At 40.7% G+C, this 15,345-nt stretch overlaps 1 protein-coding gene across 7 annotated transcripts in view; it reads right to left on the reverse strand.

Annotated features, from left to right (window-relative positions):
- LOC131127936 (uncharacterized) overlaps positions 1-15,345 on the reverse strand; it is a 290,462-nt gene that overhangs the window by 61,956 nt on the left and 213,161 nt on the right. Inside the window, exon 8 of one of the 7 annotated variants that reach the window (XM_078789698.1) lies at positions 7,921-7,988. The exons of 5 other annotated variants lie outside the window; for them this stretch is intronic. In XM_078789698.1, the coding sequence (XP_078645824.1) occupies positions 7,945-7,988 (44 nt within the window). In that variant the 3' untranslated portion in view covers positions 7,921-7,944. Of the gene's footprint in view, positions 1-7,920; positions 7,989-14,104; positions 14,423-15,345 lie in introns of those variants that run through there. One more of the 7 variants, XM_078789699.1, reaches the window with a different exon arrangement.

Below are 15,345 nucleotides of genomic sequence, written 5' to 3' on the forward strand. Positions count from 1 at the left end.
TCTGTGACCTGCAGCTGTGTTTACTGTCAACACAGACTAGTGTTAGGACAGCTGGGAGAACAAGAGAAGGCCAGACAGTAGAGCGCATGAACGCACATAGCCGGGGCAGCATATGCTAAACATGATCATACACAAGAGTTAAAAAACATGGACAAACATCAACCGGCACAATTCATTCATGCACACAATGATTCAATAGGCAGTCACAGTAGTATGTATATTCAGTGTCCCCAAAAAGCAATTGATCATCTGTTTATACAGACCAGCAATGGCCTGGCGTCACTCGAACCTTTTCCGTGTTTCTGCTTAGGAGGTGTTGAAGGCATCAAAGATGTGGTGACACACCTCAGCAAGGTAACGCCCTGCTCCATTACGCTCCACTCAGCACAATCAATGTAGGCTAATGCTTGGCTTGTATTTATTTGCACAAGTGCCAGCAAGAATGTGAGGAAATGTGAGCACATCACATGTTTTTTTAGCATCTTACACTTCCTGAAATATTCCCTCTGACCCATGTGGGACATACCCTGATTCACACACTCTGCATCCTGCTTGCACGGCCGGCTACATGCACTACAACTTTAATGCTTTCATGGGAGCCTGCAAACCTTGACCAGAGTTGTGGTATGACTCTCTGCATGTGCCGTGTCAAGCCTGTGAGAGAGAAAGCTCCACTGGGGGAGGAGGGAATTCCCATCTCAAGAATCAAGTGCCTTAACATTAACTCATAAACAATGTTGCCCAGTGATTGTTGAACATTAATGAGCTCATTGATGCACACAGGGACTGCTAACATTTCACATGGAATTAGTGAATCTCATTCATAATCAATCTATCTACAGAAGATGTTTGCATATGGAAACAAACAGTGCACAGTGGAACCTTGGTTTTTGTATGTCCTGGTTTTTGCAAGATTCGTTCTGTCACTAAAACTTTAGCTAAAATATTTCTCAGTTTTCATACGCTGTCTTAATTACAATGCTGGCAAGAGACTGTGATGTTTGCGTCCGACTAAAGCTCATCCTTTTGGAATGGACAAAACGGAAACAGGCACTATATGGTGAAACCTCAAAATATCGTAAAATTTGGAAATAATTGGTAGAAATTTGTGCTAACAAGCCAAATGGGACCAGTGATGGCAAAGAGGAAACGTAATGTAAAGAACACAAAATCAAGTCACAAACTGGGAGAATTTGTGGATCTCAGTGATCTAGAAGGGAGAAATAGAACTTGTTGTGACATCTCTGCACCGTTCTGGCTGCACAGTACATAGTAAATTAGGCAATAACCAAGGAGAAATAAGTAGCTTACAAGCCGTAAAGTTATTTCTCACACTTTTATGACACTTAAAAGCATTAAAATATTGCTTAAAATGTAACAATTATTAAAGTTTTTGTTTTATGATGGCAACTTCATATGTGAAGAAATGTTACATATAAAAAAGTCAGCAGTTGTCGGATATAATATATAATTGTCTGACATAATGGTCTTCAGCCTCAGAGGAGCCACTGTAATCTTTAACCTTTAGGGCATTTTAGCCAACAAGGATGAAGACAAAAAGACATCCTAACAATGGCGTGTGGATGACAAAATGCCAAAACGTATAGAAAAATACCACAAGCTCATGTAAGAAATCCTTGTAAGCGCAAGATCCTCCACCCATAAAAAGGTATTAACACTTCCTCATTGCTATTGACACTAGTTATCAGGCGCCAGGGAGACCCATCCTGATAGGATATTGACATCCTGTTTTTCTTGCCATTGATGCACACACTGAGTTGTCCACAGTGTCTCTTTGTTCACTGTATTTATAAAGAAACTGGCAGCAGACAAACATAGATAACTGCACTTACATGCCTCCCGTCACCTGTGATGCTCATGTTTTTTCCTGCAGTTCGATTCTGTGCATTTGATATGGTATGGTTTCCATGGAAACAGAGCTTGTATTGATGTGTGTGTGTGTGTGTATGCGTCAGGGGAATAATGTAACGAGTGTGAGTTATTATATTTTTTTCTTGCAATTTATCTCACATTTGTGCTCTTGTTTCTGTCTCTTGCTCTCTGGCCCTCCATCACTGAAAGTCAACCAGTGTGTGAAACAATCAATATCATTAATCAACACAACTCAGCAGCACTCAGCTCTGCGGGGAGAGATGAAGAGGCACGGGGGAATGTCAACATGCCGGCCAGGAGTCGTCTTAACCAATGATACATATCACACATCACATGGATGAGGGCAGAGACAAAGAATGGGAGACAGAGCAGGACTGGAGCGAGACAGATCACGGCGGGGTAGAAGGATGCATTGTGGGTGGAAGTAGAAGGGAGCAAACAAGGGAGCACCAGAGAAAAAAAAATAACTTGAGGTGGAGAGATAGAGGAGTTATTACTCGGTTGTCAGCTACAGTATAGAATCCCATATGACATCAGAAGTGAAGTAGTGATGTTCATTTATCTGACTCACTGTGAGGTGGGAGTATATTCAATATGCACTATACAGTCACTATTACACCATCTACTGGAGATGCAACCACATATGCATTTTCATTAATGCTCACTGACCAACATTCAATTTGGTGACTTTTGCAGTAGGTACAATAAAATAGCAAAAATTATCATGTTGCCAACTCAAAACAGTGAATAAAAAATATTGCATGTAATAAAAACAATGGGGCTGCATGGTGTCCACACAGCCTGCCCGCGGATCCGTGTTTTGGCATCTCTGTGTGCAGTTTGCATGTTCTCCCCGTGTGTGCGTGGGTTTTCCCAAGGTACTCTGGTTTCCTCCCACATTCCAATTAATTGGCGACTCCAAATTGTCCATAGGTATGAATGGGAGTGTGAATGATTATCTATATGTGCCCTGGGGGGTGTAGGCTCTAGCATACCTGCAACCCTAGTGACAATAAGCGGTATTAAAAATGAGCTGAGATAACATCTGGAACAACTTAAAACAATGTCCAAGTTACGTTTATTAACACAATTTGTAACATGATTCTCAAAAGAGGAAAAAGTGCAAATGATACACGTGGACATACATTTTTATATAACATATTCAAATTCAAAACTTTTTAAAACATAGATGGATAGAACAAATGCTACAATTATAATTTTAACTGTAGGTCAGTGCTTCTGTTAAATGGTTAGGTCAGCAGAGAAGGCCTTGCTGGCCCTGACTGCACACCACCATCTGTATGCAATATCTACTATGTATCAACTCATGTATCTAAGCCAAGTGTTTTTCTATGTCTGATGCTTAGAAATTGCTTGCCGTGTCAGGGAAATGTTGTAAACATTCATATAAATGTCATACAATTCTAGAACATTCACACTGAGACTTTCTGCTTGGTTTTGCTAACAAACACCAACAGGATTAACGGATTATCAAATGTCTTGCAATAGTAGCACACTCCTTTGACACATCTCACTCCCACTTCTTGACATAACAGCATTTGGCAAAGAAGGTAACATAACACCACAAATTAGAGAGAGAAGGAGGGGTTAGAAAGAAAACAGGGAGCAAGCCAAATGGTAAGAAAGCATCCTCTCTCTTACTTCGTAAACGTTTTATGACTGGTTTATGGAAGGAATACTGCAACGAAAATTACAAAAGAATGAAGAAAGTAAGGAAAACAGTCCATAATGTGAGAAAACCCAACAGCAGTAGGAAAATGATATTGCCTCCTTGCTTCTATAGAATAGATGAGTCTGCCTGAAGAGTTCCCATAATTAACACACTGTGAGGAAATAATTGATATATTATACACATGCAGAGTTTGGAAGTGGAATTGTCGAAAATTTGTCATATTCTGTTGAACTTATGTTCCCTGCTTGTATTTTTCTCAGCTTTTTTTAAAATTCACTCAAAATACATAAATGCAATACTTTTGATTTTGGTCATTTCTTTCATGAGGTGAAAGTTTTTGTATGTACAAAAAAGGCCTATCACTTTCAAATATTGCTCACAAAATTGGGTTTATGTGTGTTAGCGAGAACTTCTCCTTTGCTGAGATAAACCATCCACATCACAGGTGGATGCTGATGAGACAGCATGATTATTGCACAGGTGTGCCCTACAGGCTTGCCCCATTAAAATGCCACTCCAAAGTGTGCAGTTTCATCATATAACACAATGCCACAGATATTGCGTGTTAAGTGTTGAGGTTGTGTGCAATAAGCAAGCTGATTGCAGGAATGTTCATTAAAGCTGTTGCCCGTGGATTAAATGTTCATTTCTCGACCATAAACTGACTCCAAATTGTCAATACACCCGACTGGCCTCGGCGCCGCAGACCATGTGTAACCATAGCCCAGGACCTCCACATCCTCTTGGGGACAATCTGCATCTGCATCGGAGCCTCGAAATGACTCCAGTTCATCATCTTCCCAGAAATCTTCAGAAATTGTATAATGTCATACTATATAGAAGTTATGTATTGTGATGCTGACAGAGGTTGAAGGCTTACACTATGATGTGTGATCTGATGACTTTTTATCCTGCAGGAGCCAAAAGTTCAGATCCGCAAGATTGGACTACACTAGGTACACATTCTCTGGAAGAGAGCACAACACACCTTGGCAGATTTGGAGACTTGTTTGTTTATTTCCTACAACGTGTGCGGGACCAAACGCTTTGCCGGATTAAATATGCAGAATCAAGTCAGGAAGGGAGAGGCGGGGTGCCGGAGCGGGAGAAATGGGAGCGATGCAAGTACAGAGACAGACCTTCTTGCGCTGCTGCTCCACGAGGAGGCAGATTATTTTAAGACTGATTGAGATGCCAACGTCAGACGGATTGGGAGCGTGAAGGCAATCAGCAAAAAAGATAAGGAGCTGTTACCTGAAGACGCAGCACTGTGCTGCCTGTTTGGGTAGTCCTCCCTGCACTGTCTGATAACAGCTTACTTTTAATGACCAGTGAAAGCTGGCAGGAGATGGACACTAAACAGATCAACCTCTCCTCCCCTCCGGCTGCGCCTGGCTCTGCTCACCAGATATACTAACCCCCCCTCTCCCTTCTCATTCTATCCATCCATTTCTCTTATAGTATATCTCCCCATCCTACCATCCACCTTTCCCTTAAGCAGTGCTAAAAGCATGGCTGCCAACATACACTCCCGCCAAATGCCACAACACATGTAAATACATTCAACACAGTATACCACTATATGTCCACCGGCAGAATCATTCCATTCACTTGGAAACAATTCTCATATATTTTCCGCAGAGATTCTTCTTCTTTGCATTTGTGCAACCATTAGGTAGATAGTCAAAGTCATAAAACAACACAAGCACACACGCTTAACATGCACACAAAAGCATTCTCTTAAACCTCTTCACTTTAAAAAGGTAGGCACTTATTGCACTTGCCTCGTCTTGCTGGATTACAATTACACAGGGATTCTCCTGCAGGGCAGAAATGTGTTGCTTTAAGATACAGGGATCCATTTGACTCTAATGTAATTATTGCACACAGGGCTCCTGGTTGGTGCCCTCGTCAGCCACAGATTAAGGCGCTCTCGCCCACCACTTGCTCTCACCTTTGGCTTCTAAAGCCATACGAAACATTCCTACAAATTTTCTTCTGCTCACTTTCACTCCGTCTCTTACCAAACCTGTCTTACAATAACTGCAACTCGGACCAACACCTTTGTCTGTGTCGATTTGCTCTCAGGCTGCAAGCCACTTAAGGTGATAGGCTGTTAGAAGGTCAGCTGCATGTGAGGGATTGGCTTAATGGTTGAGGCCTAGGTCTCAGTCTGGGAGTCAATGAGGAATAGATGCCTCATCTGTACCCCCTCGTTGACCCTCGGTACTTCACAGCAATGACGACACACTTCTGTAAATACAGGCCAAATCATTAGTTGAACAGCTTTGACTGTGCATTTCTCATGTGTTCCTTTAAGATACAAATATAATCTTTTTAGGACACTGGTCCACTGCCACATCAATTTCTTTTAATTGTATTTTATTTACAGTAATAATGTAATCATGATCCATTTTTATATTTAATGTTGACATTATGGAAATAAAATCTACTATCTTGAAAAAAATCCACGGGAATATATGAAAATATAGGCAGGAAGTTGTAGAAAAATGACAAAGACAGCTGACAAAGCCTGACCTGACAACCTTGGGGGAGGTAATGCACACTGACAGACATACTTTGAGATTATACATCTGGCTGCCAAGAAAGGATTCTTTACATCTCTGCCATCATTCTTTTTCCCACTGTCTTCATGGCTGCCTTTGCCTCTTTTCCTTCTGTCTTATTCTTTCCCTGCCCATCGTCCCCTCTTCCTAACTCTGTCATTGTCAAACAGTTCCAACATCAAAGTGGCAGAATTATTAATCCGATCAGAGGTATCTGCTCCCAATGTAGAGATCAAGAACCAGGTCGCTACAGATGGAGGTGGGGGGCAAAGTCATGTGAGGGGGTAAGGCGGAATAGCAGAAGAAAATTATGGGGGATGCAAATTCGAACATTGAGCAGTTAATGCGGGAAGCCCTAATAACTGATGAATCACAAAGAATAAAGCAGGTCTTGCATACAATGGCCTGAAAGTTTGCGTTATTGAACGTAATTTCACCATGCAAATGTGTTTTACCTCCAGATTTTTGATATTCTGGTCCAAGAAGTACAATAATACACTGCATAGAAAAAAAATAAAAACACTGTTTCATGAGACACAAAAACAGACGGTTAGTGGTGACACTTCTGCCACTATGCAATCACACGGTGTTTAGCCAATGCAAAATCCCCTCCATTCAATGACTCCACCAGACATTGCCTGGAATTCCATATGTGGAGTCAAGGTGTAGGTGTTAATGAGCTGAGAAACACATGGAACATTGTGGATCTGTAAGATTCCTTATGACTTTGTCGACAAAAATATAATAATTGCGAATGACACTGTGTGGTCCCCCACATCACTGATTTGTAGTGAGAGAGTTGTTACGTCCCGCAGTGTTTTGTGACTGCTTTGTGTGTGTGTTTTTGTTTTTTTTACCTCCTCTGCAGAGTGGTGACACACCTGGAAGGTGCATCCCAGGTGTGTTTGGCATAAAGGCGGCAGACAGCAAGCAGTTTCCTCTCTTATCATGCGAGAGGCTTTAATTTCAATGCATGTGCAAATTTATAGTACTCAACATGCAATTTGACTCTTGAATTTGCTTGTATGCCTTCCATTTTGTTGCATTTTCCTGGTTTTATTTTAAAGTTCAGTTTGTCCAGCACAGATAAATTTATAAATATCAGTTTCTCTAGTATTTCAAATCAGGGGGGGTAAAAAAAAATTACCGATGATTTACCTCAGCAACTTAATGTACCTCTGACTGAATATCGTTCAATATCAAGGTCTCTGGCAATGACTGACGTAAACAATTCTTGTGACACGAAGAAAGGTGAAAATGATAACGCTCTGGTTTCGCTTGATTTTGCTCAATCTGTCTTTAGAAAAAAAAAAACGTCATTTTCTAATCAGACAACCATAATTAGTAAAACAAACACATCTCATTCAAACATAATTTGTTTTGATCGGGACTGATTAGTAAAATAAATATGTTCATAAAGATTCTGTGAATTAAAATCTACACAAACCCTTCAAGGAAAATTAAGTTTGTCCTGAAGTGTTCTATCATAAATCAGATGTGCTATCATGTAATGTAAAAAGCACTGAATACCATCATCCACACTGTGCTGGGTGAAAACAGTGTAATACACAAGGCACGCCTACAGTACGTGTGTCGCTGTAAACAGACGGAAGCACGTGACACACCAAACTAGAGAAGAAGAGAGAACACATGCACATAAGTCCATCATCTTCCACTTTCCAAGGCTGCTCTAGACTTACAAGTGGAATTACTTTTGTGAGTCATTTTAGAGACAAATGTCAGGAAAATGTTCTGATATTATGTTGGCTTGTCGTCGAAACTCACTTCTGGTCACGTTACGGCGGCTGGTCGGTGATGTCGGCGGTTTTGCTGGTCTACACAGAAATGACGAACCTCTGTTTTCACTTTGTCACTCAGAAAGTCGTTTAAAAAAATATGTTTCAAGGCACCCAGAATGCAGTTTACATGTGGATGAAAGTCTTTTCCACGTGGACAGCCCCTTAGATTTTATAATTCAGAATCGGACTACAATATCTGGGAAACTATGTCTAAAGTAATCACTATCAGGTATAACATTACACATGAGCTTTTTTTCCTGCTTTTTTAGGACACTTATTCCATGACAAGAACCAGCCTCAACAAGGGAACTGAAAAGAAGAAGAAGAATACACTCCATACACCAGAAAATATTTGAGATAATAATGCAGAAAAATTCCATCGGTCTGGACCTGTGACCCTTAAAGTTCCACTATATCATGATTCTGATTTTCCACATTATCAAAGTGGAGCCCTCTAGCCGAAAGAGGAATTGTTGGATCTGCTAAAGAAGGAGGAGTGAGCTACAAAAAGGAACCAGATGAGGCCAAGGCCAATATGTGGGATCTCTGTCATGAGACACAGCAGGCATTGCAACCACTGAAAAGGGAAACACATCAAAAGTCTACAAAATGCAGCCACTCCAGTCTAATACATATCTGCTATTTGTATAGGATATAATTGAGGTTTTCCATCACAGCCATATTTATCATCCCTGAGTGGCCATGATCACTAGCCTAGTGTATTTCACCATCCTCAGTATACGAGGAACCAACGACCATACAGCAAACAACTTTGGTTAACCTTTTGGATCTTTGCCATAAAGTGAGGACAAAGGTTATGGAGTGATATCATGAGTGCATGCTTAGACAAGGGTGTAATACATGGGAATACGTACATCCCCAACCAAGAAATGTGACACAACAGGAAATAGCTTTACAGATTTCTTCCTTCAGGGCTTGAGGGGCAAATAACTGTCACTTTAGTTTAGGCCCACATGCTTTAAACCCCCAGCGCCTGGTCAACAATTTGTTGGCTGGGACCTCTTTACTAAATAGTGTTTTATATTATGAGACCGAGTGTGACTGAATGGAGAGAACCATGCATGTTGGGAGTATAAGGTGTCATAGAAGTTGCTCTAGCTTAGGTTTGTGGGAGTCTTGTGTCCCTAAGCTCTTTCTAACCCTTCTTTTACTGGTTTTGGCATTTATTGGGTTTTATGCTCTGTACTTAATCTTTATTGGGATTTACACAATGAACTGACCAAGACTGAATATCAGCCCAGGGAAACAAAATATTGGTCCCTTGCCCTTTCATGATGATCAGCAGTTGCTGTTTATTTTGTGAATGTAATGTATACATGGACTTAACTCAGGCAGCTAAAAATAAAAGTATCGTGCAAATTTAGCAGTTTATTTCTTTTTTTAATAATTATTGTCTAATTCATTATTTTAATGTTTATTGCCTAAATTTTGTAGTTCACAGAATTCCCAGTTCGCATTTTAGGTGTCAAATGTGCTTGTCCACGGTCCACATTGCCAACTGTGAGTCTAACCTGAGAAGAAAATAACATTAATCACGACATGGAACTTGTACTTGAAGTACTGCAAGTCACCCAACAGCAACAGTTTGGCCCATGCAATGATCTCCATAGTATGTAACAAACAGACAATTTCTGTGACATTCACAAATGCCACCGTCAATCTTATTTTCTGGCATTTGTCATTCTTCTTGTGTGTAAATGCATGAAAAGCAATAAATATGAGAGAGCAAAGTGAAGGAAAAACAAACAGGGAGGCTGAGATACAGGCGGAAGCCTGTAAAGCCTGGTGACCGAGGTCAACTCTCTCAGATACACATCACAAAGAGGAGCTATAAAAGTTCAAGAGGAGGTGTCTTTGTCAGTCCAGAGAAAATAAACCCAAGCTTTACTATACAAGGACATCAGCATGGAACACACAGGGGCCCAGGCTATGTAGCAACAACAGCAACAAGGGCAAAATCGACATCAATCATTCAAGGGCAGATGCAGTACATCTTACATGGAAGAACACAATTTGTCCATGAAGCTTTGCATCCACACACATTTTCAAGCACATGCTCACATAATGACTTCCACTCTCTCACCCTATAATACAGACCGGAGGAAGGATGTTTGCAGTGGGATTTCACGCCATGACGTATCCAAATCCAACAACATGTTCCAGAGATCTGAACTATAATGAGAGGTTAACCAGAAATGACTTCTCTTTGGTCTCGGAGGAATAGAGCAGTTCATTTCACACCACCCACACCTTCATATACAAGTCCATTTTTTACATACACATGAGCACATGAAGCATATGACCACATCCTTGGAAGAAACCTCAAAGAGTGCTCACAGCCCCCCCCCCCCCCCCCCCAGTCAGCATAAATAAGACAACACAGGCTGTTCATCATGGCTTATTGGTGTATGTACATGCTGAGGCTTTGCTGGAACATGATTGGTTAGTGCATTCATCAATCTGATAGTGATCAGTCCCATATAGGGGAGATAAATCATTAGCTCTGCTGGGGCAAATGCATGGCACACCAGATAGTGATTATTGATGGGTTAATCTCAACTGCATGGCTTTGCATTCAGGCAATGGCCTTAGGATCTATCATGCAAAATTGTGTTTGCATTAAGGTATTAGTGTTTGTTTAGTAATATGCATACTAGTAGTATTCATAGGACCTGGAGATGGCTTTGAGTCTCCAATATTCAAAAATATAACAATATCATCTCCCATATTATAGTTTGATCGTATTACTTCCAAAATCCTATTGCAATCCTCAATCTGAGTTTTTTGACTGAATCTGTACGTACCCATTCACCTCTCTCCCCCTTTCGTCGTCGAAGTGATGTTTTGCAGAAGTGCTTTTGAAAGCCCCAGAGGGTAAATAGTGCTTGAAAAGTAAACAGAAATGAGCTGACCTTGCCAGAGTTTTGGCTCTTGGCAGCAGAACTGCTTTAAGACTTCAAGCAGCTAAGGGTCACATCTATAAACACATTCATTTCAATGCCAGCAATTCACAGACAAAGAGCAATAGCAAAGAAGTTCCTGCCAGGGGAATTTAATTAATGAAAAATCTAGAAATAATGACAAAAAATCAAAAAACAAAGACAGTGAAAAGAATAAGTTAGATGTGGTGGTTTTGTCATGCCAAATAATGTGAATAATAGTGGAAATCTGCTTTTATTTGATCTCCAAAGGTCAAGTGTCATGGTTTTTATGAAAAACACGATCATTTCTTTTGGTAATTTTTCTCACAAGGTTAACGTAAAAGTAGCTAAAGTGCAACATAGTATACCTACTGTCTCTTTCATAATGACAATATGCACTTCTCTTCCTTCTGATAAATTAATGCATTGAGCCTACTATCTTCCTCTGACCTGATGAAAACATACACCAACATATACAGTATACCATATACACTGCCTCCCTTCTTATTCTAAATTAAACCTGTGCATTAACTTACAATTAATAAACAAACATATCTGAATGTATCTTAATTAATTTGTCGGTTTGTCAGTGTCTCAATTTAAATTCTTTGAAAGACCTCTTTAAATGGGAAGGTAAATGTCGATGACAATGTGCAGTGTAGGCTGGGGCCTCTGGGACCTTGTGCAATTCAGAATGAATTCATAATTTTCAGGGTAAAACCGTCATGTGATGTTAAGTCTGACAACATCTCACTCCAATAATCATCCAGTGATTCCTTCTGAGCAACGCAACAAGGGGTACTTTGAATGCGTTTGTCACTTACAGACAAACAGTGAGTGTTTTATTAACAGTCAGGAGTTCAGATCTTCATTGGAAAAGAGCGGAGACGAGTCTATCAAAGATTGCTTAGATTGGTTGCAGCTCACCTGGAACCCTAATAAGGGCAAGGGATATAGAAAATGAAAAACTGCAAAAAGTTTGGGAACCACTGGCCTAGAGTCAATAAATACATTATGATGGCAAGAGTTTGACCCTGGAAGAGATTAAGGTTATTTCAATTTTCTAATAAAATTATACTAGCCCTGTGACTGGCTGGCGACCAGTCCAGGGTGTACCCTGCCTCACGCCCAAAGACAGCTGGGATAGGCTCCAGCACCCTCCGCGACCCTCGTGAGGATAAGCGGTAGAACATGAATGATGAATAAATGAATGAACACTTGCATTCACAAGCCTACACACATGCACGCATATTCATGTATGTGTAGAGCACGCATTCGAAAAGCAACAGTCTCTCCGACCACCGGACCAACCGTCACACATCATTCACATTTATATTGAATTCCACCCTAGAGGTCCCATTGCATTGTTACAAAGGAGAAGGTCAAAAGGTGAATAACCAATCAAAACCAAAGTCACTTTTGGAATACTTGACCATTAAAAACAAATCTTGGGCCATGTTTGTCATGTCACACAATCTTGTTAGATACTCCATGTTCCTCAGTTCTGTGATAAGTCATCATTGCAGCTGGCCAAGGTGGCAAGCCAGTGATAAGGAAGCTATGTTCAATCACCACATAAGCTAATATTTCACATTTTTGTATTTTTTTCCTACAGTTGCAATTCCATCACTACCTCTGTTGATACTTCAGAGGTAGATAAGTTTTGCTTATTCCGACTCTTTTTCGGACAAGTTGAATTTTGTTACTGTTATTTTGTGAAGCATTTTCAAAATAAACAAAAGCACTACCACTGTTACATAGTCAATTACTATTCATAATAAAAACAACAAAGGTCCTTACATTTTTGTATTATGGCTAATTGCAGTCAACCACTTCCTTTAAAATAAAGAACTATGTGAGAATTTGTACATCTACATAAGCATACACAAGCTTCCTTCCTGATGGCCTTGAGGCAACTCTCCCAGTTTCTCTCCTCTACCATGAACAAGACTTTACCCCGCGATCACACTGGCTCCATCGTGACTCTGTCGCGGCCGCTGGAAGCATTCCATAAAATTTGAAATACCCGTTGTAGGCTCACACCAACTCTGTGCGATGCTGCTCCGTCTGCATCGGCCGTACGGCAAGATGGAAAGAATCCGTTTAGGTTCTAACTCTTTTTTTTGCATGTCACTGACATCACAGACATCGGAGCACTCTCTGGTCAATTTAATAAACATGAAAGAAGATACATTTTTTTGGACCTACTCATTGTATGAAGTCAAATATGTGTCAGTTTGATCGCGGGGTCAGGTTGGGGTCTGAATATGGCCGAATGGAGAGCAAGTGGAGCCTCGAGCGAGCCTCAGCCCGCCGAGATGTTGTCCTCCAAACTTCTTGTGAGCCCCTTCTCTCTCCTTTACTCATACAAAAAGCTGATGGGTTCAGCCGGGGATGGCAACAACTCCTGCGGCTGTGTTTATTCAGCTTTAAGAGAAGGCAGTTTAGCAGGTGCATGCCGCTGTAAGTACAACCGCAATCCACCACTAAGAGGATTAAAAGCTAGGATGATATCTTTCGAGTAAATAATGTTTCACTGGAAAGAAAATACAGCAATAATGGAGCTCTTCTCATTCCCTCAGCCTCATCCTCTTTGCATTGGAAGACAAAAAGTAAGTGAGAGGGAGGCAGAGAATGAGTTTATATGAACTGAGGGGAAAAAACACAGGTGTTAAGCCTCTCCAAACTAGCCTGAGTAATGGTGTTGTGTTTGGAGGGTGTGGAGCCAGCGGATAAACAGCATGCTGGTCGATATATTTGCCTCCTCCTACTCTATAATCCCAACAGCGTTACCAAAAGAGTATGCATTATAAGCATCAGAAGCTTCTCAAACGTATACTAACTTCTCACACAGAGCTCCATTCAGAGACAAGCTAAGCTCCTTGCTTGCTCGCTTTCCAAACTGGCAGGGATACTCATAGCTAAGTGGAGATGAATCATTGAGGGCTTCATTTCCATCATCTGAATGGGCTAAAGAATCACAGTATGGTATGCCAAGGCAAGAAAATGTCATATATTGTGTCCATGTTTCCTCATTTTAGGTTGAGTTGTGCCAGATGCTCAGGAAATGGAATATATAAAACTCAATACAGACGTTATCTGTATAAAACAACATAACATACTGTAGCATATGTAACTTCTTTTCTTTATTTTCTGTAAGTGTGTGACAGGCAAAATGGTGTTGTGATGTAACATATTATCTTGGGATAGAGTACCAATACCACCATCAAGTAGAAATGTCAATTTCAAATTAAAAAACAGACAGCAATGTGTGGCTGTAATACAATATATAATCTATTTAAATATTTGGTATATGAAAGAGGGTTGTTTCTAAAACGGTTCCATTCCTCAGTTACATCTGCTTTATTGCACATTGCTGTATTGTAATATTGGATTGGTTGCTTGCCACTCCTGGTCCCACTCCTTCGCCCACTCATGAAGTGCTGGATGTTTACACCTGCTTGGCCCCTGTCAAAGCCTCGGGGTGGAGTTAGTGACCTGCCTCCACTCTCCTCCCCACTCCTCCCTCTGGTAAAGGAAACAATCGGACTGTTAAGAAGGCATCAATGGCTTTCCCAGCTGGAGGTGTATGTGTGTGTGCATGATGTTGTGATGAGCACTGTTCACAACACACTCCAAGACCTAAGTGGGTGGGTGGGGCATTGGACGGTTTTCCACCTCATATTACACAATGCAGCCAATTCTGTTGCCCACTGGAGTGGAGTGAGGAGGAGGATAAAGTGTTGGCCTTCAGTGGGTCTAAACCCCTAGATCAGTGATCTGGCAGGACAATGGGCCCTCTCACAAGCACACCCCTTCACTAACCCTCAAACAGCACTAAGTTAATCCCCTGAGCTGCAAGTCTTACCCTTAAAAGTGAAGTACAGAGTAAGCCTAATTATGTACAAAGAAAAAGCATGTTACACATCGCAGACAACCAATAGAGGAACAACACTTGAAGACCTGATCTGGTGTTGTTCTGTGAACCTGTAACTACAAATGTACTTATTGAAGACAGTTATTGTTGAGACCATACACAAACTCAGCCCTGTTTGCATATGCCAAAATGAAAAGCCGGCTCGCTGAATATATGTCTCCATTCACACTGCAACGCATGTTAAAAATCTGCGGTTTTGTTCACAGTAACAAAAAATACCAAAAACCTGTATTTGTGTAAGATCCATGATGAAGTCATAAACCTAAACGAGGAAAATATAGCACTACACAATAATACCAAAACAGTACAGGATAATCAAGGTATTATATATAAGATGATAAAGCAGCGTTGTGCGCTGCTCTCAAGGAGGTAAAAATGCTGGCAAAATAAAGTAATATGTAAAAATATCAAGGTACTACCGGATGATATTAAGTTACTATTGTATGATAATGCTGCCTTGTGTGCCACCCTTAAGGAAGACAAAGAAGCAAAGGAAAATACTATAGGGAAACTA

This window comes from Doryrhamphus excisus, linkage group LG3 (genome assembly GCF_037039965.1).
Source record: "Doryrhamphus excisus strain RoL-2023G ecotype Guam linkage group LG3, RoL_Dexc_Guam_v1.1, whole genome shotgun sequence".
Classification (NCBI taxonomy): domain Eukaryota; kingdom Metazoa; phylum Chordata; class Actinopteri; order Syngnathiformes; family Syngnathidae; genus Doryrhamphus; species Doryrhamphus excisus.